Source organism: Canariomyces notabilis, assembly GCF_033297395.1.
Source record: "Canariomyces notabilis strain CBS 508.74 unplaced genomic scaffold N656scaffold_15, whole genome shotgun sequence".
Classification (NCBI taxonomy): Eukaryota; Fungi; Ascomycota; class Sordariomycetes; order Sordariales; family Chaetomiaceae; genus Canariomyces; species Canariomyces notabilis.
Window position 1 is genome coordinate 611,931 of NW_027041837.1, and position 22,229 is coordinate 634,159.

Below are 22,229 nucleotides of genomic sequence, written 5' to 3' on the forward strand. Positions count from 1 at the left end.
CGAGGGATCTGTGGAGAAAGAGAATGTCCGGGTTTTGTTTTGGTACCATGACACTGCTACCCATTTTCCTCATCATTACTAGACTGGCAACTGGAGTGGTTAGACTGAGCGGACGGGTTCTGGGGGATGTCAGTGTTCTATGTTGTCAGCTTTCAGCGATGGCGGGAGCCTGGTGGTCCGATTCGGACTGGCAAGAGCGTATATATTTATCCCGCTGCGTTCAGTTCTGCTTTTCGATGTTTATTTCTCTTGTCCTACTTTGCGGTAATGCTCGGATGGGCAGATTGCGGTTGCCAAAAGTCTGCTGCTGTTGGCTTTGCTTGTAGTTACCTAGGCAGGTTCATAGGTGCATTTGAAGGGTTCCAGTCCTAGGACGACCGATAATCGCACTCACTCGGATTGTAAGTTAGATTCTGAGTCGAAAGTTGAACTGATTCTTTGAATTGTTCCCGTTATATATACGTTGTTTTGTTGCTAGAGTCGAGTGAATCGGCACATTTCATCATAATGGGATTATATGGAGGTGTATGGAGGTACGAAGTACAGTACCTTGTTCTAGTCCACCGCGTTGGACTCGATTCACTCGAAGCTTTGTCGCCGACTCACCCTGTCACCGTACAACATGGTCCGTGCGCCGCTGTGGAACACAGAGTCAGAGACCCACACCAGACTTTGCCCATCTTCCACCCCACCATTGATAAAAGGTAGCTTCGTCATTTCAAAACCGAGTCACTCAACTCCCAACCGATTTGCCTTCACCCTATTCTAAAATGTACTTACACATCCGTGAGCTATGTATCTGATTAGCAGCAAGCTGTTGCAGCATTTTTGGCAATATTCTGTCCGTCCCCTTCAGCTACACAAAGGCAGGAGAAGGGGATGAGTGCGCTTATCGACGACCCCGCCAATGCCAGCGGCGACTGTGCTGAGCAGAATCGCAAGAAGCTTCTTGTCCGTCACCGTTGTTTTCTATGTTAGGTTCATTGTGATGTTTTTGATCACAGGAGAGCGAAGGTGCAGCCTACTGATGCGCTCGATCTAGGACGAGTTTGGATCCGTCCTTGAAGAGTCTCTTATCATTTCAATTACCGACGAGCGGGATGTTGTGAAGGAGTACGATGAGATCAGGCATGTCTTGAGTCAACTGGCAGAGACTGCCCGTGCCGAAGCCGCAACCGGCTTTGACCCGTCGGGCCTTGGCTGCTTTGCAGACGTTGACGTTGACGTCGAAGCGCTGCGCATTGACGGAACAACGGGCAGCGGCACCGGCCTCTCCGGGGATTCGCTCGCCGAATATGCCACCACTGTCTCCGACCTGTCGGACCATTCCGACCAATCGGCATTTACCGGCCAGCCAGGCATGAGCGATGCCAATAAGGTGCAGGGACTGAAGCTTATCTTTCAGGACCGATTCAAGGACCACACTCTTCAGTTTGTGCTGAAGGAGAATGGCGGCAACGTGGAGCGTGCATTTGACGAATTGCTCACACGGGATGTCCTTGAGAAGGAGGGGTCGCTGCCAAAAGGCATTGATGGATTTCTCGAGCCGGATCGAGAGGGTCGATCTCGTAAAGGAAAAGCCGGCCGTACCAAGAAGCAGAATCCCAAAGGCCAGAAACTCACCATCAACTACAAGGCTGTCTCGCCGGCCATCAACGATGAAGAGCTCGAAGGAGCAAAGGACTTTGTCCAATCACCCCGCGCAAAGCGCTCTCCGGTGATGCTTTCACCTTTGACCCCAAAGCTTACCACACTCTCCCCACCACCAGCAGCAGCAGCGGCGGCGGCCTCGCCATCACCGACACTGACCGACTTCAACGCCGCTCACCTGCGCGCGGCGGCCGCCTCTCTCAGACGGATGGGCCCTCTGGGACGGCAAGGCGCGGCCGTGTACGCGGAGCGGGCGCGGGAGGAGACGCGGGCGCTGGCGGCGCGGGCGTCGCTCGAGGCCGAGGCGCGCGTCGCCCGCCAGAGCAGCGACTCGAGCGTCGACCTGCACGGCGTGTTTGTGCTGGACGGGGTGCGCATCGCCAAGGAGCGCGTCTGGGCCTGGTGGCATGGTCTTGGAGGCGAGGGCAGCAGCAGGGCGGCGGCGGCTAAGAAGAAGGGGTTTACGATTGTGACTGGTGTTGGAAAGCATAGCGTCAATGGTGTCTCGCGTCTGCGCCAGGCTGTTGGTGCGTACCTGAGGAATGATGGGTGGAAGGTGGAGACGTTGACGGGGAGTTTTTATGTTACGGGGAGGGTGTGAAGGGGTGGAGGTTTACGAAGTATTTGGGTTAGTTGTATACCTGCCGGTTTGTGTGAGGGAATTAGTGGTGGGAATGTTGGACATGTGTTGGACGCCAAGCTGATGGGATGATGTTATGGACTGGTTGATTGCGAGATACCCGATCGCGGTGTTTAGATGGTGTTTGGATTGAGGCCATATATCGATAGAGAGGCAGTCATGGCCCCTGAACAAGGAGTCATATTGTCGAGGTGTTTGAGTTTCTGGTCTAGTACTCCGTGCAGTGGATATTACAGTTATATAGAGTATGAGGGCGTCAATTCATTTTGACCTGCTTGTGCTTACCATCAATGCATCTGTCAAGTTCAGCGTCACATATGAAGTAGTTACCTAAGTAAGTAGCAGATTTCTCGGTCTTCTGGTAGGTTTTTATTCCTTAGGAAGTTCGCTGTACACTTAAGTATGCACAAATTCGGTGTCTCAACCTAACCCCTATGACCTCAGTACCTACCTGAGATATTGGTGTAACCCCAGCCGCCGGCGGGTCCTGCAGGCCAAAGCTCCCCTGCTTTGCCCCGGACAGAGCGGCCAATCAGCGCTTGCTCACCACCTGGCGTTACACATGACGCATGACAGCGTGATGGATGGCCAGTGACCTGTTTTGGGCCCGGGGCTCTTTCCGCCTAACATCCAGTCTCCAGCCACCGAACACCATCATCAAGGGGAAATCGCATTTATCGCAGTTGCCAGAGACAACAACAGTCCTTTGCTTGAAAACCTGGTCACCTAATCGGATTCATCTGTCGGTCGCGCGCCGCTGAGCGGCTTGATTACCGACGATGAAGAAGCTGGCCGAGCTCTGCACATCGGGCGGGCTCCTGCTGTCGACGCTCACGACTGCCGCCGCAAACGTTTACACGCCCAAGCACGAGGCCGGCCGCTGCGCCATCCGGGGCCAATGCGGATCCAGAAATATCTTCAGCCCCAAGCTGCCCTGCGTCGATAATGGGCCAGCCGAGGAACCCGACGATAAGCTGCGGCAGCAGTTGACAGATCTCTGTGGCCCGAAATGGAGCACGGGACCCGTCTGCTGCGACTCCGAACAGGTCGACGCCCTCAAGTCAAACCTGCAGACGGCGAACCAGATAATATCGTCCTGTCCCGCGTGCAAGGAGAACTTCTTCAACATGTTCTGCACCTTCACCTGTTCTCCCGACCAGTCGCTCTTCATCAACGTGACCGAGACGATGGAGAAGGACGGCAAGACGATGGTGACTGAGCTAGACCAGCTTATATCAAAAGAGTACGGAGAAGGGTTCTATAATAGCTGCAAGGACGTCAAGTTTGGGCCGACAAACTCGAGGGCGATGGACCTGATTGGCGGTGGCGCAAAGAACTACACGCAGTTGCTCGAGTTCCTTGGCAAGAAGCGATTCGGAGGTTCTCCCTTCCAGATCAACTTTCCTACGAGCTACACCGAGCCGGGCATGAAGCCGCTGCCGATGACTCCCAAGAAATGTAACGACGATGACCCGAACTTCCGCTGCGCCTGCATCGATTGCCCGGAAGTTTGCCCGAAGCTCCCAGATATCGAGGAGGCCGGGTCGTGCCACATCGGAGCTTTGCCCTGTCTGTCATTCGCATCGATTCTGACATACTGCTCGATGTTGTTTTTGTCTGCTGCTGCCGTGGTGGGGCACATCGCGTGGAGGAGACACGCCCGGCGTAGGAGCGAGAGGCTGAGGCTGCTCACGGATGCCGCCCCCAGTGATGACGAAGACGAGGGCGACCTCACCGAAAATGGTGCCATGTTTGACCGTCCGCAGAACACATACATCATCAATACCTGGTGCGATACCGCCTTCGCAAGGCTGGGGCACATGGCGGCTCGATTCCCGGCCCTAACCATCGCCACCAGCTTCCTAGTGGTGCTCATCCTGAGTATCGGCTGGTTCCATTTTGAGCTCGAGAAGGACCCGGCCCGCTTGTGGGTAAGCCCGAGCTCACCGGCGGCGGAGGAGAAGGCCTTCTTTGACTCCAACTTTGGGCCCTTTTATCGAACAGAAAAGGTGTTTTTGGTCAACGATCTCAACGCCACGGGACCCGGACCCGTGCTGGACTACGACACCCTTATCTGGTGGATGGGAGTGGAACAGGGCATTCGCCAGGTCAGAGGAAGCAAATTCGGCAGCACGCTGCAGGATCTCTGTCTCAAGCCCACGGGCGATGCTTGTGTTGTGCAGTCGGTCTCCGCCTATTTCCAGGATGACCCGGACATGGTTGAGCGAAACGGCTGGAAAGCTAGGCTGCGGGAATGTGCTGACACGCCCGTCAATTGCCGCCCCGAATACGGCCAGCCTCTAGAACCCATCATGATTCTTGGCGGCTACCCCGAAGGTGGCGATCCCGCTCAGGCATCGGCGATGACCGTCACTTGGGTTCTGAACAACTATCCGGAGGGATCCCCCGAGGCAGACCGTGCCATGGACTGGGAAGAAGCTCTCAAGAATCGCCTGCTGTCGCTGCAAGACGAGGCAAGAGGACGGAACCTCAGGCTTTCCTTCTCAACCGAGATAAGCCTGGAGCAGGAGCTCAACAAGTCCACCAATACGGATGCGAAGATCATCGTCATCAGTTATATTGTCATGTTTTTACACGCGTCCATTGCACTGGGCTCAACCACGCTATCGTTCCGAGATATCCTGCGCAACCCCGCCATATCACTGGTCCAGTCCAAGTTCTCACTTGGTGTTGTCGGCATTGCCATTGTGCTCATGTCCATCTCGGCATCTATCGGCCTGTTCTCGTGGACCGGCCTCAAGGCCACGCTGATCATCGTCGACGTCATTCCGTTTATTATCTTGGCTGTCGGCGTTGACAACATCTTCCTCATCGTTCACGAGTTTGAGAGGGTGAACGTCAGCCATCCGGACGACATGGTTGAGGTTAGGATTTCAAGGGCTCTTGGCCGAATGGGCCCGTCAATTCTCTTTTCGGCTATTACCGAGACCATCTGCTTCGCGCTTGGCGCTTTCGTCGGCATGCCGGCTGTCCGCAATTTCGCCGTATACGCTGCCGGGGCCGTGCTCATCAACGCCATTCTTCAGGTCACCATGTTCGTCTCGATTCTCACACTCAACCAGATCAGAGTCGAAGATTGCCGAGCAGACTGCTTCCCGTGTATTCAAGTCAAGTCCGCGAGGGTATATTTGAACGGCAACAGCGGGAACGGCGCCCGATACTACGAGGAGCCCACCGAGAACTTTCTGCCGCGATTCATACGCAAGACTTATGCTCCAAGACTTCTGGGGAAAAAGACCAAGGCTGCCATTATCACGCTCTTCCTTGGTATCTTTGCAGCTGCCGTGGCGCTACTGCCCGAGGTTGAGCTTGGCCTGGACCAGCGCGTCGCCATTCCCGACGATTCGTACCTGATTCCCTACTTCAACGATCTCTACGACTACTTCCAGGCCGGACCGCCTGTATACTTTGTCACACGCGAGTTTAATGCCACCGAACGGGCACAGCAACAAAAGATTTGCTCTCGTTTCACAACATGCCAGCAGCTATCCCTCACCAACATTCTCGAGCAGGAGCGGAAGCGGGAAGACGTGTCATACATCTCTTCTCCGACAGCCGGCTGGTTCGATGACTTCTTCCAGTGGCTCAACCCCGAGAACGAAAAGTGCTGCGTCGAGGGACGCCGGCCTTGCTTTGCCAGGCGAGAGCCCCCTTGGAACATCACGTTGGCCGGCATGCCCGAGGGCGACGAGTTTGTCCATTACCTTAACAAATTCCTTACTGCCCCTACCAACGAAGACTGCCCCTTGGCGGGACGGGCGTCATACGGGTCCGCCGTGGTTGTTGACTCGGAGCGAGACACCATCCTGGCGAGCCACTTCCGCACCAACCATCGGCCCCTCCGCAGCCAAGATGACTTTATCAAAGCCTATGCCTCTGCGCGCCGCATCGCCAACGACGTCAGCGTCAGCACCGGCCTGGACGTCTTCCCCTACAGCGTCTTTTACATCTTTTTCGACCAATATTCTACCATTGTCTCCCTCACCGCAACGCTGCTCGGCTCGGCGATAGGGATCGTCTTTATAGTATCTACCGTCCTGCTCGGTTCTTTGCTCACCGCTGCGGTGGTCACGGTCACTGTCATCATGGCCGTCGTGGACATTATCGGCGCCATGGCCGTCATGGGCGTCAGCCTCAACGCCGTCTCTCTGGTCAACCTCATCATATGTGTCGGTATTGCCGTCGAATTTTGCGCGCATATTGCCCGCGCCTTCATGTTCCCCTCGCGCACCTTTATGGAGAGGGCTAAGAATCGCTTCCGTGGCCGCGACGCGCGCGCATGGACGGCCCTGGCCAATGTGGGCGGCAGCGTCTTCTCGGGCATCACCGTGACCAAGATGCTTGGTGTGAGCGTGCTGGCGTTTACCAAGAGCAAGATCTTTGAGATTTACTACTTCCGAGTGTGGGTTGCGCTCGTCGTGTTTGCGGCCACGCACGCGCTCGTGTTTTTGCCCGTGGCGCTGTCGCTGTTTGGTGGCGAGGGTTACATTGACCCCGAGAGCGAGGGCGGCCTCGAGGAGGACCTCGCCAGTCGCAGGTACCGCGCGCTCATGCCCGACGGAGATAGCGATTCTGAGGACGAGGACTAGAGGCCCCGTGGAGAATCACGGAGGGATTCTACCTGGTGGGGGAGCTCAGGCCCCCAGGTGATTGTCCAGACTTGGTCTGCTGCCGAGCCCGGTCGTAGAATAACCCCGTCAGGGGTGGTTCTGTCGCCTATCTTGGAAGAGAGCAGTCGTGCTAGCTCTTTGCTTCCTGAGGAACATGGGCGAGGCGAGGGGAAGCGCAAAGCTGTTACGGATAACGAGCTATGATTTGTTAAGTTTGTCCTGGCGTCCTACTTGTGAAGGAAGTAGCGCATAGAATTCGTTTGTTTGCGTGCTGGGAGAATAGCTCTATCGGTAGGGAGAGGGGACAGGATGGAACGGAACAGCATCTACTAACTTGTACCTTATGCGCTTGAGTTACCTTACTGTGTTCATCACGGATGGAACGGAACAGCATCTGCTAACATGTACCTTACAGGCTTGAGTTACCTTACTGTGTTCACCACGGATGGAACGGAACGGATGGGAGTATTGGTTAGACATTTTTATTTGGACGATAGAGGACCCTGTCTCACGATGAAGAAACGGGCCAAGTTTGTCTCTGCCGGACGAAGAAGTGCAACCAAGTTCCAGTTGTGTACAATACCTACCTTACCATACCTTATTCTCTTCCTGCCATCATGCTCGATAGATCGGCGGAGTGCGCTGTATGGTACCTGCCTCGTGTTCCCGTGTCTGCCTCCATGCTTGCTGTCGTGGAAACCTCCTGCCTGGAAAAGGGGATGCCAGGGAAGGAGGGTCCCACTCAACGGATTACATAAGCGACTTGGCTTGTGTTGGTGATTCGACTCGCGCTCGCCTTTCACAAGAAGCCCAAAAACCATCTGCCGAAGACTTCCAAGAAATTCGAAACCTCAGCATTGCAGCACGACTAGCTCCACGCGCAAACCGTCCCTCGGCATATGCTACTAAGGAGATGCCCCTTGAACGGATGCGTAGAAGGCTTTTTTTTTGATCGCCTTTTCGAGCATTGCTGCGCTTCGCTGTTCACTTTGGCCCAAGTGCGTGACCAGTGGCGTTTTTTTATCATCTTCAAGCTCCAGTCATGTCTTGTGGTTATGAACTATGAACAGCAGCTCCAATCTATCTCGTTGGGTCTATGCCAAGCTGTGGTTTGATCTTGGCCCAGATTTCATATCTTCTTTCGCGCCTTTGACTCATGGCCGGCAAAGTACGACGATTAGGATCCGTCTGTTTTTCATTCTGCCTACTGGCAATTCCGGGAACAAAACACATGCATCACATCACCGCTGCGCTGCGGCTCCGTGCTATCAACGTCGGGCGCAGGACTATACAGTTGTCCGGGCATGCTTCCCGGTGACCGGTGCCGATGTTACCTCGCCCCTGTCCGTTCTTTCCCTGATCATCGACAACATGACTTTACGTCGGCATACCGCTCGGGACTCGGGACCAGGGATCGTCAAACCGCAGCAGGTCTGAAATCCAGTGACTCGTCCTGCTGCTGATCACCAAGTACCAGGGGAATGGTAAATGCTGCCATTTCTAAACACATTTGAGCCACACTCTCACTCCACCTTCAAGATCCCATGGTACAATACAGATACAGATACAACAGCCACCTCTAAAGTCACCGCACCTCACTGCGAGTGCCCCCCGGTAGGATTACCAGCTGACATCGTTTTCAGGTTGTTGGGTAGAATTGGCGGGTATAATGCCACCACCAGGCAATGCCAAGAAGACGGGAAGTCCATGTGGAGCATTGAAGAAGTTTCGGCCTCTATTCTGCGCGCAAGTTTCGTACTCTGGTCGCCGTGATCCTGCCTGCCAAGGCCAGCGCAAGCTCGTGGCCAGCTGTGCGGTTATCCGGACACTGGTTGCAATTTGGCTGGACGATTGGATCTGACATCTGCCGATGGATATTGGGGGTGGCCACCACATCGCCTCCCCCTCAGTCTGCGCTCCACGCGCCCCACCACAATGGGCACCCGGCAATAGAGTTCCAATGGAGAGCACCGCCCAATACCTGGGGAAACTGCGCTGCGCAGTCCTGTAACCTCCTGTGACCCACCAGGCAATGACGTGAGCCTTCTTCCTCGCTCACCTTTCGCGTGGCGCGGGGACCAGACGTCCCGGTTAGTCACACCTCAAGCAGTTCGAGAGCTTACCGAGGCCGTGCCAGATTCCGAAAACCGTTGTGATGACATGCGGCCGGCTGTACAATACCATTTCAAGTCTCTACGAGTGCTGAGCTGCCACAAACCCCCTCTTTCGTCATGAGGCGAGCTTGTTTCCCCCGACTCTCGGGATATCTCATACTCTGTATGCTATTCCGGCTGGGCATGTTGGCAGTACGAGGGGTGTAACGGCCAGCTGCTAGTGGCTTATGTCCGAGTTGCACTAGCCCGTTTGCAATATCTTCCCGCCATGTGGGATGCCGGGGATCGCCCCGCGGAGGACCGCCAGCCAGGGACTGTAGCACACTGCCCGTCAACATGGGGGACCGAGATAGATTAGTCCCCAGCGGACCGAGCTCGTGCTGCCTCGCTCCCGGCTCGCTATTTGACGCCTGACCCCAACCTGGTCCCAATGCTGTCTCGGCACCTGTGGTGACCCGCTCAAGGGGGTTTCCCCTTATACATAATAACAGCCTCGCATACACTCCCTCGTGCCCCGACTGTAGACTACTAGAATACCACACACACCCTTTCCTTTCAACACTCGGAACTCGGAGGCGGCTGGCCTAAGCCTTTTCAACAAGGAAAGCGTTGCGGATCATCCGACAGCTAGCTGGGCACAATGATTACAGATCAGATAATACAGCTGCTGGGACAACACTGGCTGGCCGTGGTACTCGTTGTCATCCTTGCGTGGCTCGTGAGGAACAGGTACCACAATGGGTTGAACAAGTATCCAGGACCCTTCTTGGCGTCCTTGACAGACTGGTGGAGGTTCTTCGACGTGTATAAGCGTCGGCCCGAATTATCACACATTGCGCTTCACAAGAAGTACGGACCTGTTGTCCGGCTGGGGCCGAACACGCTATCGTTTTCAGACCCCGACGCTCTGAAGACCATTTACGGGCTCAACAAGGGGTTTATCAAGGTGCGTTTGGGTGTGTCCGGATTTGGAAGATCATACTGAACCTATCCTCCAGTCCGACTTCTACGTGGTCCAACAGTCTGTGGTGAAGGGGCACGCCCTTCCGTCGCTGTTTAGCACTACAGACAATGACTTCCATATGCAATTTCGGCGCTGCGTCAACTCGGCTTTTGCAATGTCGGCGCTGGTGCAATACGAGCCGTTTGTCGACAACACGACCAAGCTGTTCCTGAAGCAGACCGAGCGGCTCTACGTCGACAAGTCCAGCGCGTGCGACTTCACCCGGTGGTTGCAGTTTTATGCGTTTGACGTCATTGGCGAGATCACGTACAGCAAGCGGCACGGGTTCATCGAGAGGAACGAGGACGTCGATGGCATTGTGGCGTATCTGACAAAGCTGTTCCTCTATGTTGCGCCGGTATGCTAGACCCTTTCTTTTCTTATCACTCGCCGTCTCGACAAGCTAACCCCTCTAGATTGGCCAAATTCCCATCCTCGACCGCTTCTTCTTGAAAAATCCCATCTACCTCAAACTCTCCGAATGGGGCTTCCTGGACGCCACCTTCCCGGTCGCCAAATTTGCACGCGCCCGCATGGCCGAGCGCTTGCCCGAGCTCGACGACAAGAATCTCACGGCCACGGAGAAGCGAGAGAAGGAAAAGGAACCCCTCCTCCCGATGTCTGAGAAGCCCCCTGTCAAATCGCCGGACCTGCTCTCCAAGTTCCTCGCCGCGCGCGAGGCCCGCCCAGAGTTCATGACGGACACGCTTGTGCAGACCATGGCCGTGTCGATGGCCTTTGCGGGCTCCGAGACAACAGCCATCTCTTTGTCGGCCGTCTTTTACTACCTGCTCAAGAACCCGCGCACGCTGGAGCGCCTGCGGCAGGAGATTGACGAGGCGGCGCGCGAGGGCCGCTTCAGCGACTACGAGACGGGCCTCGTCACCTGGCACGAGAGCCAGACGCTGCCCTACCTCGACGCCTGCGTCAAGGAGGCCTTCCGGCTGCACCCGGCGCCGGGCCTGCCCATGGAGCGCATCGTCCCCAAGGGCGGGCTGGACATCGCCGGGCGGTACGTCAAGGGTGGCACAATTGTTGGCGTGTCGGCATGGGTTGTCCACAGGGATGAGAAGATCTTTGGGGAGAAGGTGGATGAATTTAGGCCGGAGAGGTGGCTTACTGGTGGCGAGGAGGTCAAGGCTATGAATGGCACTATGCTCCAGTTTGGCATGGGCAGCAGGACGTGCATTGGGAAGAATATCAGTCTGCTGGAGATTTATAAGTTGGTGCCTACCATGTTGAGGCGGTTTGAGGTATGTCTTGTCTTGGCTTTTATTCTCAATTCTATGGTACAATACTGACAAAAACCGGATGCAGATTGAGTTCGATGACCCTAACTCGGAGTGGGAGATTGTCAATGCTTGGTTTGTCAAACAGCATAACTTTGTGACGAGGTTTAAGCTGAGGGAGCTTGTTATGCCCGAGAAGAAGGTTGAGGCTGGGTGAATGTATTATGTATGGCATCCTAAGGTACTCGCAGGTCGGATTGCATTGCATTTGGGGGGTTGGCCTGGCTTAGATGGTTGAGGGAGGGTTATTCACAAAGCAATTTGAATTGTGTTCTGTTCAATCAGTTAACTGTGACTGTAGGTAAGGCAGGTAGACTATGAGGACGACTTGCGGTGCCGATCGCTTGTCGAAATTGGTATCAAGTATTCCATCTGCCAGATTGTGTTCAGAATAGTCTTCGTCTGCAAACAAATCACCAACAGGGTTCAAACAATATCATGCTCCTTGGGCTGGACAAGTCTATAGCGAAGCGTAGCCTGTGCCTCGATATTCAAAGATCTAGAAACAAAGTGTGTCTAGCCTGTTTTCAAGGGGTTTGTTCTCTAGTCTCCTAGACTCTTGTGAACACTCCACTACAATGGAATATATTTGCTTTGTTCATCCTCGACAGAGGAATACAAAGCCATTAAGGCGACTACAACAAAGGGTTGTTCTCGGACTCCGAGGCATCATAGACTTGTATATAAAGCCATCAGCGTTCGACATTGTAATGAACCTTTATACAAGCGCGATAGCATCAACAGCAAGTTTGACTTGAGCTGTAAGCCTTTTCTTACAGCCATCATCCACTTGCCTTGACTCAAGCTTATCTCCTGACCTACAAACAACCAACTCTAAAACATGGCTGCTGGGGGCAGTCTCGGCGACAAGATCTGGGCCGCAACCAATACCGGCTGGCAGTTCGACCGCTGTTTCCACGAATATGGCGCATCCAATGAGTGTATAGCCGTGGTTTCTGTCCTGAGCATTCTTGGTGCTGCGGTTCTTGGTGTGATCATCATCGCCTGCTGGTTTTGCTGCAGGACGCCTCGCCGTGCAAGACACGAGGAGCAGATTCAGCTTGAGGCCGTCTAGGTCTAGATAAGGTAGGGGTTGAACGTAGCGACACGCTACCACGAGCAACTACTGCTAACCTCCGGGCCGGATGAGATATCAGCGTCGACAGATTGTGAACTACTTACCTATACAGCTGGTATCCGTCCCCGGTGAGTCACTCCTTACTTCCATTTGATAGTCTGATAGCAATTTCATTAGGTAAGTCACTGTCCTACGAGGTAGGCACAGATTCAAAACTCCAAGTTCCCTTTCACTGAACATGCTGTGAACATAATAAGTATCTGTGTATAGTACAGGGCCCAATGTAGTAAGTTGGTATTTTGACAGGAAGATAACTAGGATATCTGCCGCCTCCTTTGAAGCCTTCATATTCGGCCACAGTCTAGACGGCTCCACTCGAAACACAATCACCGTAATGGCCATATTCACACAGTGAACTATGTCTTGGTCACCATGAGCAGAACAGCTGAAGACAAAGGTACCCGTTTAATATTAGTAGTAATCCATCTCCCCTCCCGACTCCTCTTCCGAATACGATCTGCAAACTGCAACAGACCATACGAGCGAACGACACAGAAACATAACGACATGAATCCGAGACTTCACCACGACCGAGACCAAACCTTAGCTTTCCCCGGCTTCCTTCCATTGTCCGAAGAAGCGGTACAGCCCCTGGATATGACGAGGCGAGACGCCAATCATTTGGAGACTCCGGCCATATCCGGTGGTAACAATGTCCCTGGCGTCTCCCTAGCGAGCTCTATTATCCTATGCCTCGCCACTAGTATTCTAAGGATCATGCTCTCGATCTCCATTCTCATTGTTCACGTTCTCACGATGCCTGCCAAAATGTGCGCCTGGTGCAGGACTCGTAATCATCATGGCCAGGATCATCGCAGCGATCATACCTCGGGCAGATCACGAATCCACGGCGGCTTAAGGCGCAAGCCAAAGCGAGCACATGCAGCCGTAAGTACTGGTGCTCTTGAACAGTTGACCCAGCTAGTAAGTCTGCTGGATCTGAACGTGATCAGCGTTCAGGACTTGGCTGACCAGCCCAGCCACCTCAGCATAAGCCGTAAGGCCAGAAACGCCAATATCAGAGTTGACACTCTGTCCGACCTCGTACGTCAGCTGGACCTGAACAAGATCAGTCTTCAGGACTTGACTGATGAGCTCAGCCGCCTCCAGGTAAGGTGGCGTGGAACAGAAACTTCAGGAAGTGCCGGGATCAGCTCTGTAAAAGAGCCCACGCCGAACGCCCAGAACAGGGAGCGAGAGAAAAGCGGCACGGACATGCTAGCCCTGAGCGACCGTATCGAACTGCTAGTTCTTAGCGCCACGGGTACTAGTATCGAGGACTTGGCGGAGGAGGTGAGCGGCCTTGATATTGACAGTATGTGGAGTTGCCTTCGGAAACTCTCAGATGCCTTGGACCAGCTCAAGCTGGAAGGGTCTTCTTGAGACTGGCTTAGTTTTAGCTGCCCGTGAGGGGAAAGAGATGAGGTTAAGGAGGACTAACGTGAAGGAGTGAGTCTGGCTTGGTGTAACTAGTAGGGGGCAGAAAATAGAGATTGTTGTAAACCTCCCGCTCTCCAAAATAGAGACAGGCGCACGTCCGGGGTTTCTGTCAGAGAATAGCAGCCGTAGTGGTTATTGGTATGAGTCTGAGCTATGGGCCCGGATGTGAGCCAGTGATGTAGGCACCCGACCATTGTTACCGCTGACCATGCGGTCCATGCCGGGTTGCCACTGAGGGAATGACGTGAGCGACTGAGCATCGGTACAACGATAACTCGAAAATCTTAGCTCTGTTGCTATGGGATCTAGAGCTTGGTGATAATTGGGAAGAAGAGAGACTGCCAGTGAGGCTCTGGATTCCTGGAGGCACGCTCAAATAGGCGTTGAGTGTGTTTGTCCCAGTGCTAGTCAAAGGCACGTTGTGAGACAACGAGCTATAAGAAGCTCTAAGACTCAAAGAGCTCTACCAACAGTTGCTGAAAAAGGAGATGGAGATGGCCGACAGTATGACTGGTAGGATGTGGTTATAGGGTAGGAGGGTGTTTGTCCCAGTGCTAGTGAGAGGCAGGTTGTGGCATAAAGAGTTCTAAGAAGCTCTAGGCTCAAAGGCATCCTCAGCAGTACTAATGTACACGTCATCTCCAAGGGGATTGGAATGTTCAAATACAAGGAACAAGACACTGTGCTTTGGCATTCAGGGGCTATTGCATACAACTAACCCTAACCCCAAGCATGCTCTTGATAGATCGCATTTGGGATGAGAATGCTCGTCAAATGGCAACGTGCCAGAGTGGTTAATGGGTACGCCTCGAAAGCGTATGGCTTCGGCCGCAGCGGTTCGAATCCGCTCGTTGTCGATAACTTTTACTTTTATGTCAAGAGCCTTCCCCTTTCCCACCACCTTCAACTCCAACCGCAAAATCCTCCTCACGAATGCCCGATGCCTCACAGTGTCACACATACCTCTAATGAAAGTGGCAGTAGAGGGGATCATTTTGCGCACAAGTTTTTGGCTACACTAATACAACGCCATGGCATTCGACATGCAAATACGGTGACAGGAATCAGGTTCCGGGCCTCGTGTTAGGAACATAGGCAGGTATTACCCTTCGGATGAGTAATAAAATCTGCTGTGAGTCAATTCAACTGCCGCTTGAACAGATTGATAACTTCCTAGTATACAGACTGGACAGTGGTCAAGATATATCATGACTTATAAACAAGTCAAAGACTAGATCCCTCAACCTCAGCCTCCATCTACCTGCTCTCAGCTTCATCCCCATCCGCTGAGGCGCTCAGTCTCTTAATTTCGAGAAGATGAACGAGCACTTCGCGTGCGCTAATCCGAACATCCGGCCGCCAAGCCATCATCATGAGGAGCAACTTCTCGAGTTTCTCCCGCTGCCTCCGATTTAGATGCGGCGCCCGTAACGCAAGCTCCCTCTGGAACGACAGCGTAACCTGCTTCCTCGAAAGGTCAAACCACTCCGCCGGATGAGCCTCGCGGGGGGACAGTTCTCCCGTCTCGGCGTCCCTGGTCCCGTACTTGCGGTGCAGGAACCGGTTCCGCCAGTCCTGCGGTGCCGGGCCGAGATAGGCGGCGATCACGCTGATCAGGAGCTCGTAGCTCTCCGAGGACCCCATGTAATAAAAGGGGGAGACACCGGTGTGGATCATAAAGATGAGCATTGCGAGCTGCCACGTGTCGGCCCCGCGCGAAAGGGGATACTGAAAGCAGTACTCTGGCGGGGAGAAGTGGACTGTGTACTTTGGGTCAGGCGGCGGGTCGCCTTCATCACTTCTCAGGCAGAAAGCACCGCCGAAGTCGATGATCCGGACAGTGGTGAGCTGGGAGTGGTCCAGGCCATGCCAGCCCTGGCACGGCTGGTACACCCTTCTCGGGCCGTGCTTGGGGCGGGAGCCGTCAATCTCTTGCAGTTCTTCGTAGATTCCCACGCCGAGAAGCTTGTCCTCGAGCTCTCGTTCGGACATGGACTCAAGTCCGGGGATTTCGAATGCCACGTTCTCCGGCATGAGTCCTAATAGACATTAGTAGGGACTCGGAGGGATCATGATGGCTGGACTCTATGAAAGCAACACGGGGTAAACTTACTGCCGTGGCACATATACCGACTCTGCATGTAAGCAACTGCGCTCGCAAGCTGTTGACACACACTGTGCCGCGTGGCAGCCGACAAGCGGTCCATGACCACATTCGCGAGGGTCGGCCCAAGCAGTGGAAAGACCAGACAGAGATGGGTGCCATTGGGACCGGTATGGTAGAAGAAGTCCTCCTTCTGGATGATGTTTGGATGACCGCTACCGGGCTCCTGGTCAAGAAGATGGAGCATTCTTCCCTGGTGGCCGCCCCAAATCTGGAGAATGTTGGCGCGGTAGATCTTCAGGGCGTGGTATTTGGGTTTAGGAGCGGTGTTCACGGTAGGGTCCTTGGGCCTCCACTTGACGGCCCAGACAGAGCAGTTGACGCTGTGGCTGAGCTTTTGCAAGACAGTGTAGATGTCGTTTTCATATTTGTTCTCGATCTCGTCGCCCAGGTCGACGGGGTGGTGTCCTTCGGGGAGATAGTCCCATTCGATGTCTTCGGGGAAGATGGCTTTTCCTAGTTTCAGAGGGCGATAGCGACGAGTAGACTTGATGGCAGCCGCCTCTTCAGCCGATATCAGTACCATAGTGATTGAACGAGTAGTCAGAAGTGTGCGAAGCTGGCTTGACTGAGACCGACGTTGTAGGCTGGAATGTGAAAGTGTGAAGGAGTAACACTAACGGCTTAGGAAAGCTGGCTCCATACGAGATATAGATGATGTTGGCGATTCACACTACTGTCATCAAGTTTGCTGACCAAACACTTCCATCTTGTGGTCTTATATGATGGGTACCCCGTGATCTAAGCAAAATGTGTTTCGTGCAGCATCGCTTCGTTGGCCTGTTCGCCCAACCCGTCGCGCCGAGATGGCCGTCCATGATCAGGTTGTATCATTGTGTTGGTGAAGGTCAGTCAAGTAAAAGTTGCCATCAATATCCACTTCACTTCTTTTGAGCGTAAAAGTCATGACAACTAACCAACCGGGTAATTGGGATAGCAACCAACACCTGTCACCCTCCTACACCTTTTGCCCCCGGGCCCGACCGGGCGCTTGCGCTCCGGCACGGCACGGCGCTTGTGTTGCCCGGCGCTTACATCCGAGCACACATTCCTATCCCACAATCAATGAATTTGAACTCGCTTCAGTACTGCAGAAAGCAAAAGACTACCTCTTCGGCGCCTGCTAGGCGCTGGGTAACCTTCGATGTAATGTAAAGAAGGCCTAACCATCTGAGGTCCTGGACTCCTTTGTTCTTTGACCATGCCCAGGACGGGGGATTGCACTCATATTCGGACGCTGAACTTGAGGTTTCTACTCGGCTTCCTTTTGAAGCAAGCTGAACGTCATGCCAGGTGGTCCGTCAGCGAGAAAACCATCGAAGTCGAAATCGTCCAAGGAACCGGCGTATTACGGCGGCGTAGTGTTAGTAAATTCGAAGGCAACATCCCCCTCAGGAGCAAGTGTTGGTGCCGCATTAGGCCCTGCTCCCTCCTAGTCCTTGCGCAGCGTATACCCATAATGCCACCCCTCGCCCATCATGTCCTTACGAATCTTGTACCCTTCCTCAGCAAGTCCAAGAAGCCCAAAATCCACCTGCACCACCCTAACCCCTTCCTCTCCAACCCCCATCACCACTGACACCCCCTCAGCCCCCTGCCCCCCACCGCCACCACCCGGCCCGCCGACCGCACCAACCACCGGCATCACGACCTGACTCAACCCGCCCGAGGCAACATTACAGTACACCACGGCGGCGGTATTCTCAAACGCTCTGGCGACCAGCACACTCCGCAAAAACAGCTGCTCACACTCCTGGTTGACCCTTACCCGCCGCGCGAGGTCTGCATCCCCAGGATCGTCCTCGTCCCGCACGAGCCAGAACGACGGAATAACAACCACGTCCGCGCCGTCGGCCACCAGCGCCCGGAACGCCTCCGGAAACGCCAGGTCCCAGCAGATCAGCAGCCCCGCGCGGATCGGGCGGTGGCGGCCGGCATCATCCCAGGTTACTAGGGGCGTGTCAAAGGCCGTGTGTGGTGTTTCGACGGTGCCGGCGGTCAGGTGTGGCCGTTCCGGGTGCCAGAGGTTCTTCTTTTGGTAGCTGCCTAACAGGGAGCCGGCGGGGGAGATCCAGTAGGTCATGTTGCGGATCTCGCTATCCTTAGTGGTGGTGGTGGTGGTACTGGTGTCATAGGCCGGGTGGATCTCGCAGATGGTGCCGGGGACAATGTTGATGCCGAGCTCGCGGGCAAGGGCTTGGTAGCGAGCCAGGTAAGGGACAGAAGCCTTGCATGCGGCGATGAAGTCCGGGTGGTCCGGGCACCACGAGGTGAGGTGGTATTCTGGGAGGATGGCGAGGTCGGCCCCCTGAGCAGCCGCCTCGCGGATGTACGACTCGGCTTTGGCATAGTTCTCTTCGACGGCGACATCCTGTGGTGGGTGTAAGGGGTAAGGATCAGGGGTCTTGAACACTGTCGTGTGTATCCGACGGGTACTTGAGAGAATGATATCATCAGCTCACCTTGGGCTGCAGCTGAACGATGGCGAACTTATATACTGGTGCCATTTTCGTCTGATATGCGCAGAGGTTTGGCGATGAAGCGATATCTGGAAGTTATCTGAGGCAGATTTGCGGGGAGGATCAACACTCATAGAATGTGGCGGGCTCCTCATGTAAATAGCAGCTTCCCCCGCCCTGGGTGGACCTCCGAACGGGGTAAGTCCTACACCTATTGTTCAAACTCCACGCCGCAACACCGAGCGAGAGAGATGGACACACGGAGAATGGCAGTGAGATTAATATCATTTCTCATTGCTCTTTCTTCGAGTTGCTGGATCTACTGGTGCCACCCAGCTCTAATCCTTTCCACCTATGGCGCAGAGTCCGGCCATTTTTCGGTGCTCAAATGCAACTGCCACCCCTGTATCATGTAATGATGACCGTATCTCCATACCTACCCTTCAACCCAAACGCCGTCTCGCCATGCCATTACCTAAAGAATCGTGCCAAACCTGGGAACACGTGTGAGCAGCCATCAATGGACACACGGGAAATTCAACTTACCCAAAAGTCCTCTTGATGCTCCGGACGTAGTACTCGAGCCAATTCCGCTTTGTCACCTCCTCCTGGCCAATTGGAACGCCGGTCCACTCTACGCGCATGACTGTGACCTTGTCGACGTCGTTCTGGTCAAACTCAATCTGCAGCCTCGAGTAGTGGTTCTTGGGCCACTGGTCTAGACGCCAACTCTGCACAATCTTGGTCGGCGCCTCCAGCTCCAAGTACTCTCCCGAGACATTCCCACCAAACAGCTCGAATTTCCCGCCCTTCTTGGCGCCCTCGAATACCTTCGGCGGCGCACGGGTAAATGCTGCCAACCGCTGGGGATCGGTGAAGGTTTGGTAGAGCTCCTCGGCCGTGGTGCGGAACTCCTCGTTGTCTGTCACGGTGGTGGTGTTGACGCTGCTGACGCTGTCCGTCTTGGTGGTCGAGCTTGATAATGCGTCCTTCGCCGCGGTTCCTGTCGGAGGATGGTACTTTGGCGTCGAGAAGCCGCTCGAGGGGTTTGACCCGGGAGCATGCTGGATATCTTTGGCATGCTCGGCGATGAGAGCAGGGGCGAGCTTCATGAACTCGCTCCGGAGTTGCGGGACGAGCTTCGATCGCACGAGATTCTTGACTGGCTGCTTGTCCTCAGACTCGGAATAAATGTCGATTTCGAACTGTCGCGGGCGTTCGATGTGAGTCAGTCATTGCAGGCGATGATTGTAAGTGCCACTTACCACAAACTCGTCCTCTGTGAGCTCGTGCGAGAGCTCGGGCACGGTGATGGTGCCCGAGACATCGTCATCATCGGCAGTGGAGCCTACACAACGGAAGATTTAGCCTACAATTGGCACACCAGGAACGCAAAGATGAACAATCCAACGCAAAGAGGCATAGTGATGGTATTCTATAGCAATACGTACCTGTATACTCCAATATTAACTTCACATCGAAAATCGTAATAACTTTGCCCTTCCGCTGCGCGACGTCGACATCTCCATTCATGCTGATGACCTTGTTGATCTTGGCCGCGACATCCCCTTCCTTCGCCTCCAGCTTGGTCAGGTTGTCCTCAAGCCACTGCTTTGCCCATGCTGAGGCATCCTTGTTGACCCAATGCCAATTGTTGGGGTTGTGCAGAACCATCTTGGCGCTTGTCGGACGAGTAGGGCTATCTAGACGGCAGAGTGGGCTACGCGGGTTAGCGACGGTTTCTCGTGGGAGCTATAAATCGCGTGTATACACAAAGAATCGGTGCTCGATCAGAGTTGGCCTGGTGGACCGCAGCATCTGTCATCAAAGGAAAGGAGTACAAGTCGCCCTATGACTGGTGCCAGCTGAAACAATCATCACGGAACAGCGGGTTTGGCTAACGGAGAAGAAGACGCGAAACCATATCGAATATACATACCTGAAGTTCGAAGCTCCCAAGAACAATGGCTGTGCAAACTGATGTGTCGCGAAGAGCAAGGCGAGCTGGAAGTGTCAGGAGATTGGGCGGACTCGCCCAAATGAAGAAAATGCGGAAACTGTCAGCGACCGGCCTGGAAAGCTCTAGAAAACTTGCAAGGCTCCAGTTAGGCGGAGAGGACTGGCAGTAATCCTCACCGCCTTTGGTGGGGTAGTTAGCTTGGTAACTTCCATGCTCAGGTTGGAGCTTCCATTGATATGATCAGCAGGAACGCTCGCATCAGCTCCAGTAGGCCCGGCGTTAGCTGCTTCGACAACACCTTGAAGACCCTCGCGCGGCTGTTGGTCGGTCTAGCTCAGACTGCTGCTGCCAGACCGTTTACGTACACGTATCGATGACCTGATGATCATTTGAGGCTCCTACCTCGACCTGGCAACGGAGACACGACGTGTTTTGATGAATGGCAAGAACCGACCTAAACATACGGATACCGAAACAATGGTTTCGCATGGCTACACATTGAGCTTCTTCAGTACGCTAACGGGTTACTCGTGAAGGAGGCTAGGATGGTTGGAGCAGCCCAAGGCCTACTGGTGCAAGCTGCAGCCTCATCGGCGGTTATGATTGGATTGGACGCATGAGATCGCTCATGTTGCACAACGGCCAAGGGCATTTGAGCGAGTTGCTTAGCTACTTGCATGCCGGATGCAGAAGCCTTTTTTTGCTTTGGAAGCCGTACCTCCATCGCCTGTCGAAGCTGATTGCTGACAAGAGCCCGGGCCGACCCGAGCTCCCCATTCACCTCGGACCGTAGCCGGGCTGTCGGCTAGGTATGTGCACTCTTCAGATCGTCAAACCTGGTTCGAAATGGTGACACTGACGCTTGTGAGGTGCGGGTTAACAGCTAGGAGCTGTCAGTTTCCCGGCAGCGCCGTTGCACTTGGCTTGCCCAGCTGACCCCGCATCCATGGGTGTTCTGCATTCTCTGCATTATGCCCGAGATTGGGGGAGCCGCTTCTCGGCAGCAAGTTAAAGCCAAACTAATGACCCTACCCAGCACTCAGGTTCCATCAACGAACCGGAAAGCTCCTGTTCCGATCAATTTGTGGCCACGCAATATGTCTGGAGTCATTCGCAGAAAGGGAGGGCAGCGAATTATCCGGCAACGATCAGTACGGACTGGCATCGCGCACACTGGTCGAGCGGCAGGGCGTGGTTATTAATATCGTGTCGGTTAGACCTCCTTGAAAGGTAAAGTCTGGGGAACGGCTCCGCAAAGAGCAAACAAGCATCCTGGACTACAGCAGCGAACAACAACGGTAATGGTACTTGTACCGGATGGAACGAAGCCTTGCCAAGGGAAGGGTAAGAGCCAGAGGAGACAGTAATCACGGCGTCAGAGAGGTGAAGAGCCTGCTTGCTTGATTCAGGAACAGAGATTCTGCCACTAGTATCTGCCCTGCTCACCCAGCCCATTAGAGCTAACACCCCGATTGAAGAGGTTGAAGCAGGTGCGTGATGGTGTTTGCGCGATAGCCAGGCACAGAAAACGATCTCGACCTCCGTCCCTAGCATTTTTTGTACAGCGACTTGGCATGGAAGGATTCCCAGCACGCTAGGGGTGCATCCGCTAATGCAGAGACAGGCGGCAGTCGAATCATATCGCGGGAACGAGCAGGGGTCTAAGCGCCGGCAGCGCATCACCGACAGAATGCGCAATCGTTGGACGAATAAAGTTCATTCTCTTGAATTTTGCCCCAAT

The 22,229-nt window shown here is 54.3% G+C and overlaps 8 protein-coding genes and 1 non-coding gene across 9 annotated transcripts; 5 read left to right on the plus strand and 4 right to left on the minus strand.

Annotated features, from left to right (window-relative positions):
- The first annotated feature begins 843 nt into the window (after positions 1–843).
- N656DRAFT_780752 (uncharacterized protein) lies at positions 844–2,386 on the plus strand. Its single transcript, XM_064815441.1, has 2 exons — positions 844–951; positions 1,043–2,386. The coding sequence occupies exons 1-2, from the start codon at positions 880–882 to the stop codon at positions 2,249–2,251; spliced, it is 1,281 nt and encodes a 426-aa protein (XP_064669031.1). The 5' UTR covers positions 844–879; the 3' UTR covers positions 2,252–2,386.
- Positions 2,387–2,977: 591 nt separating this feature from the next.
- On the plus strand, positions 2,978–7,112 carry N656DRAFT_163589 (multidrug efflux transporter AcrB transmembrane domain-containing protein). Its single transcript, XM_064808714.1, has one exon. It carries the CDS (start codon positions 3,070–3,072, stop codon positions 6,898–6,900), a length of 3,831 nt encoding a protein of 1,276 aa, XP_064669032.1. The 5' UTR covers positions 2,978–3,069; the 3' UTR covers positions 6,901–7,112.
- A 2,184-nt stretch (positions 7,113–9,296) lies between these two features.
- On the plus strand, positions 9,297–11,563 carry N656DRAFT_163602 (cytochrome P450-like protein). The gene is made up of 4 exons (XM_064808715.1): positions 9,297–9,981; positions 10,034–10,396; positions 10,455–11,291; positions 11,356–11,563. The coding sequence occupies exons 1-4, from the start codon at positions 9,676–9,678 to the stop codon at positions 11,482–11,484; spliced, it is 1,635 nt and encodes a 544-aa protein (XP_064669033.1). The 5' UTR covers positions 9,297–9,675; the 3' UTR covers positions 11,485–11,563.
- A 1,211-nt stretch (positions 11,564–12,774) lies between these two features.
- Positions 12,775–13,891, plus strand: N656DRAFT_163669 (uncharacterized protein). Its single transcript, XM_064808716.1, has one exon. It carries the CDS (start codon positions 12,838–12,840, stop codon positions 13,846–13,848), a length of 1,011 nt encoding a protein of 336 aa, XP_064669034.1. The 5' UTR covers positions 12,775–12,837; the 3' UTR covers positions 13,849–13,891.
- On the minus strand, positions 13,892–14,262 carry N656DRAFT_163670 (uncharacterized protein). Its single transcript, XM_064808717.1, has one exon. It carries the CDS (start codon positions 14,163–14,165, stop codon positions 13,935–13,937), a length of 231 nt encoding a protein of 76 aa, XP_064669035.1. The 5' UTR covers positions 14,166–14,262; the 3' UTR covers positions 13,892–13,934.
- A 419-nt stretch (positions 14,263–14,681) lies between these two features.
- Positions 14,682–14,762, plus strand: N656DRAFT_t88. The gene has a single exon. It is a non-coding gene; the product is annotated as a tRNA-Ser (tRNA).
- A 315-nt stretch (positions 14,763–15,077) lies between these two features.
- N656DRAFT_163824 (kinase-like protein) lies at positions 15,078–16,843 on the minus strand. The gene is made up of 3 exons (XM_064808720.1): positions 16,691–16,843; positions 16,019–16,573; positions 15,078–15,944 (listed from the first exon to the last, which is right to left on the minus strand). The coding sequence occupies exons 1-3, from the start codon at positions 16,710–16,712 to the stop codon at positions 15,163–15,165; spliced, it is 1,359 nt and encodes a 452-aa protein (XP_064669036.1). The 5' UTR covers positions 16,713–16,843; the 3' UTR covers positions 15,078–15,162.
- A 505-nt stretch (positions 16,844–17,348) lies between these two features.
- On the minus strand, positions 17,349–18,823 carry N656DRAFT_163678 (carbon-nitrogen hydrolase). The gene is made up of 2 exons (XM_064808718.1): positions 18,532–18,823; positions 17,349–18,440 (listed from the first exon to the last, which is right to left on the minus strand). Exons 1-2 carry the CDS (start codon positions 18,574–18,576, stop codon positions 17,502–17,504), a joined length of 984 nt encoding a protein of 327 aa, XP_064669037.1. The 5' UTR covers positions 18,577–18,823; the 3' UTR covers positions 17,349–17,501.
- On the minus strand, positions 18,550–20,250 carry N656DRAFT_780757 (uncharacterized protein). Its single transcript, XM_064815442.1, has 4 exons — positions 19,980–20,250; positions 19,794–19,876; positions 19,075–19,733; positions 18,550–19,022 (listed from the first exon to the last, which is right to left on the minus strand). The coding sequence occupies exons 1-4, from the start codon at positions 20,200–20,202 to the stop codon at positions 19,004–19,006; spliced, it is 984 nt and encodes a 327-aa protein (XP_064669038.1). The 5' UTR covers positions 20,203–20,250; the 3' UTR covers positions 18,550–19,003.
- Between the last annotated feature and the right edge of the window lie 1,979 nt (positions 20,251–22,229).

What these genes read in the sequence shown, in the direction of transcription:
- N656DRAFT_780752 (XM_064815441.1), top strand. Translation starts at nt 880, where the DNA reads ATGAGTGCGCTTATCGACGACCCCGCCAATGCCAGCGGCGACTGTGCT. An exon ending in AGAATCGCAAGAAGCTTCTT is followed by an intron (nt 952 to 1,042) that starts GTCCGTCACCGT and finishes CGCTCGATCTAG; the next exon opens with GACGAGTTTGGATCCGTCCT.
- N656DRAFT_163589 (XM_064808714.1), top strand. Translation starts at nt 3,070, where the DNA reads ATGAAGAAGCTGGCCGAGCTCTGCACATCGGGCGGGCTCCTGCTGTCG.
- N656DRAFT_163602 (XM_064808715.1), top strand. Translation starts at nt 9,676, where the DNA reads ATGATTACAGATCAGATAATACAGCTGCTGGGACAACACTGGCTGGCC. An exon ending in TCAACAAGGGGTTTATCAAG is followed by an intron (nt 9,982 to 10,033) that starts GTGCGTTTGGGT and finishes CCTATCCTCCAG; the next exon opens with TCCGACTTCTACGTGGTCCA. An exon ending in TGTTCCTCTATGTTGCGCCG is followed by an intron (nt 10,397 to 10,454) that starts GTATGCTAGACC and finishes TAACCCCTCTAG; the next exon opens with ATTGGCCAAATTCCCATCCT.
- N656DRAFT_163669 (XM_064808716.1), top strand. Translation starts at nt 12,838, where the DNA reads ATGAGCAGAACAGCTGAAGACAAAGGTACCCGTTTAATATTAGTAGTA.
- N656DRAFT_163670 (XM_064808717.1), bottom strand. Translation starts at nt 14,165, where the DNA reads ATGCTCAGTCGCTCACGTCATTCCCTCAGTGGCAACCCGGCATGGACC.
- N656DRAFT_163824 (XM_064808720.1), bottom strand. Translation starts at nt 16,712, where the DNA reads ATGGAGCCAGCTTTCCTAAGCC. An exon ending in GGAGCCAGCTTTCCTAAGCC is followed by an intron (nt 16,574 to 16,690) that starts GTTAGTGTTACT and finishes TATCGGCTGAAG; the next exon opens with AGGCGGCTGCCATCAAGTCT. An exon ending in TCGGTATATGTGCCACGGCA is followed by an intron (nt 15,945 to 16,018) that starts GTAAGTTTACCC and finishes AATGTCTATTAG; the next exon opens with GACTCATGCCGGAGAACGTG.
- N656DRAFT_163678 (XM_064808718.1), bottom strand. Translation starts at nt 18,576, where the DNA reads ATGGCACCAGTATATAAGTTCGCCATCGTTCAGCTGCAGCCCAAG. An exon ending in TCGTTCAGCTGCAGCCCAAG is followed by an intron (nt 18,441 to 18,531) that starts GTGAGCTGATGA and finishes CACCCACCACAG; the next exon opens with GATGTCGCCGTCGAAGAGAA.
- N656DRAFT_780757 (XM_064815442.1), bottom strand. Translation starts at nt 20,202, where the DNA reads ATGGTTCTGCACAACCCCAACAATTGGCATTGGGTCAACAAGGATGCC. An exon ending in GTTAATATTGGAGTATACAG is followed by an intron (nt 19,877 to 19,979) that starts GTACGTATTGCT and finishes TCCGTTGTGTAG; the next exon opens with GCTCCACTGCCGATGATGAC. An exon ending in TCACAGAGGACGAGTTTGTG is followed by an intron (nt 19,734 to 19,793) that starts GTAAGTGGCACT and finishes CGCCCGCGACAG; the next exon opens with TTCGAAATCGACATTTATTC.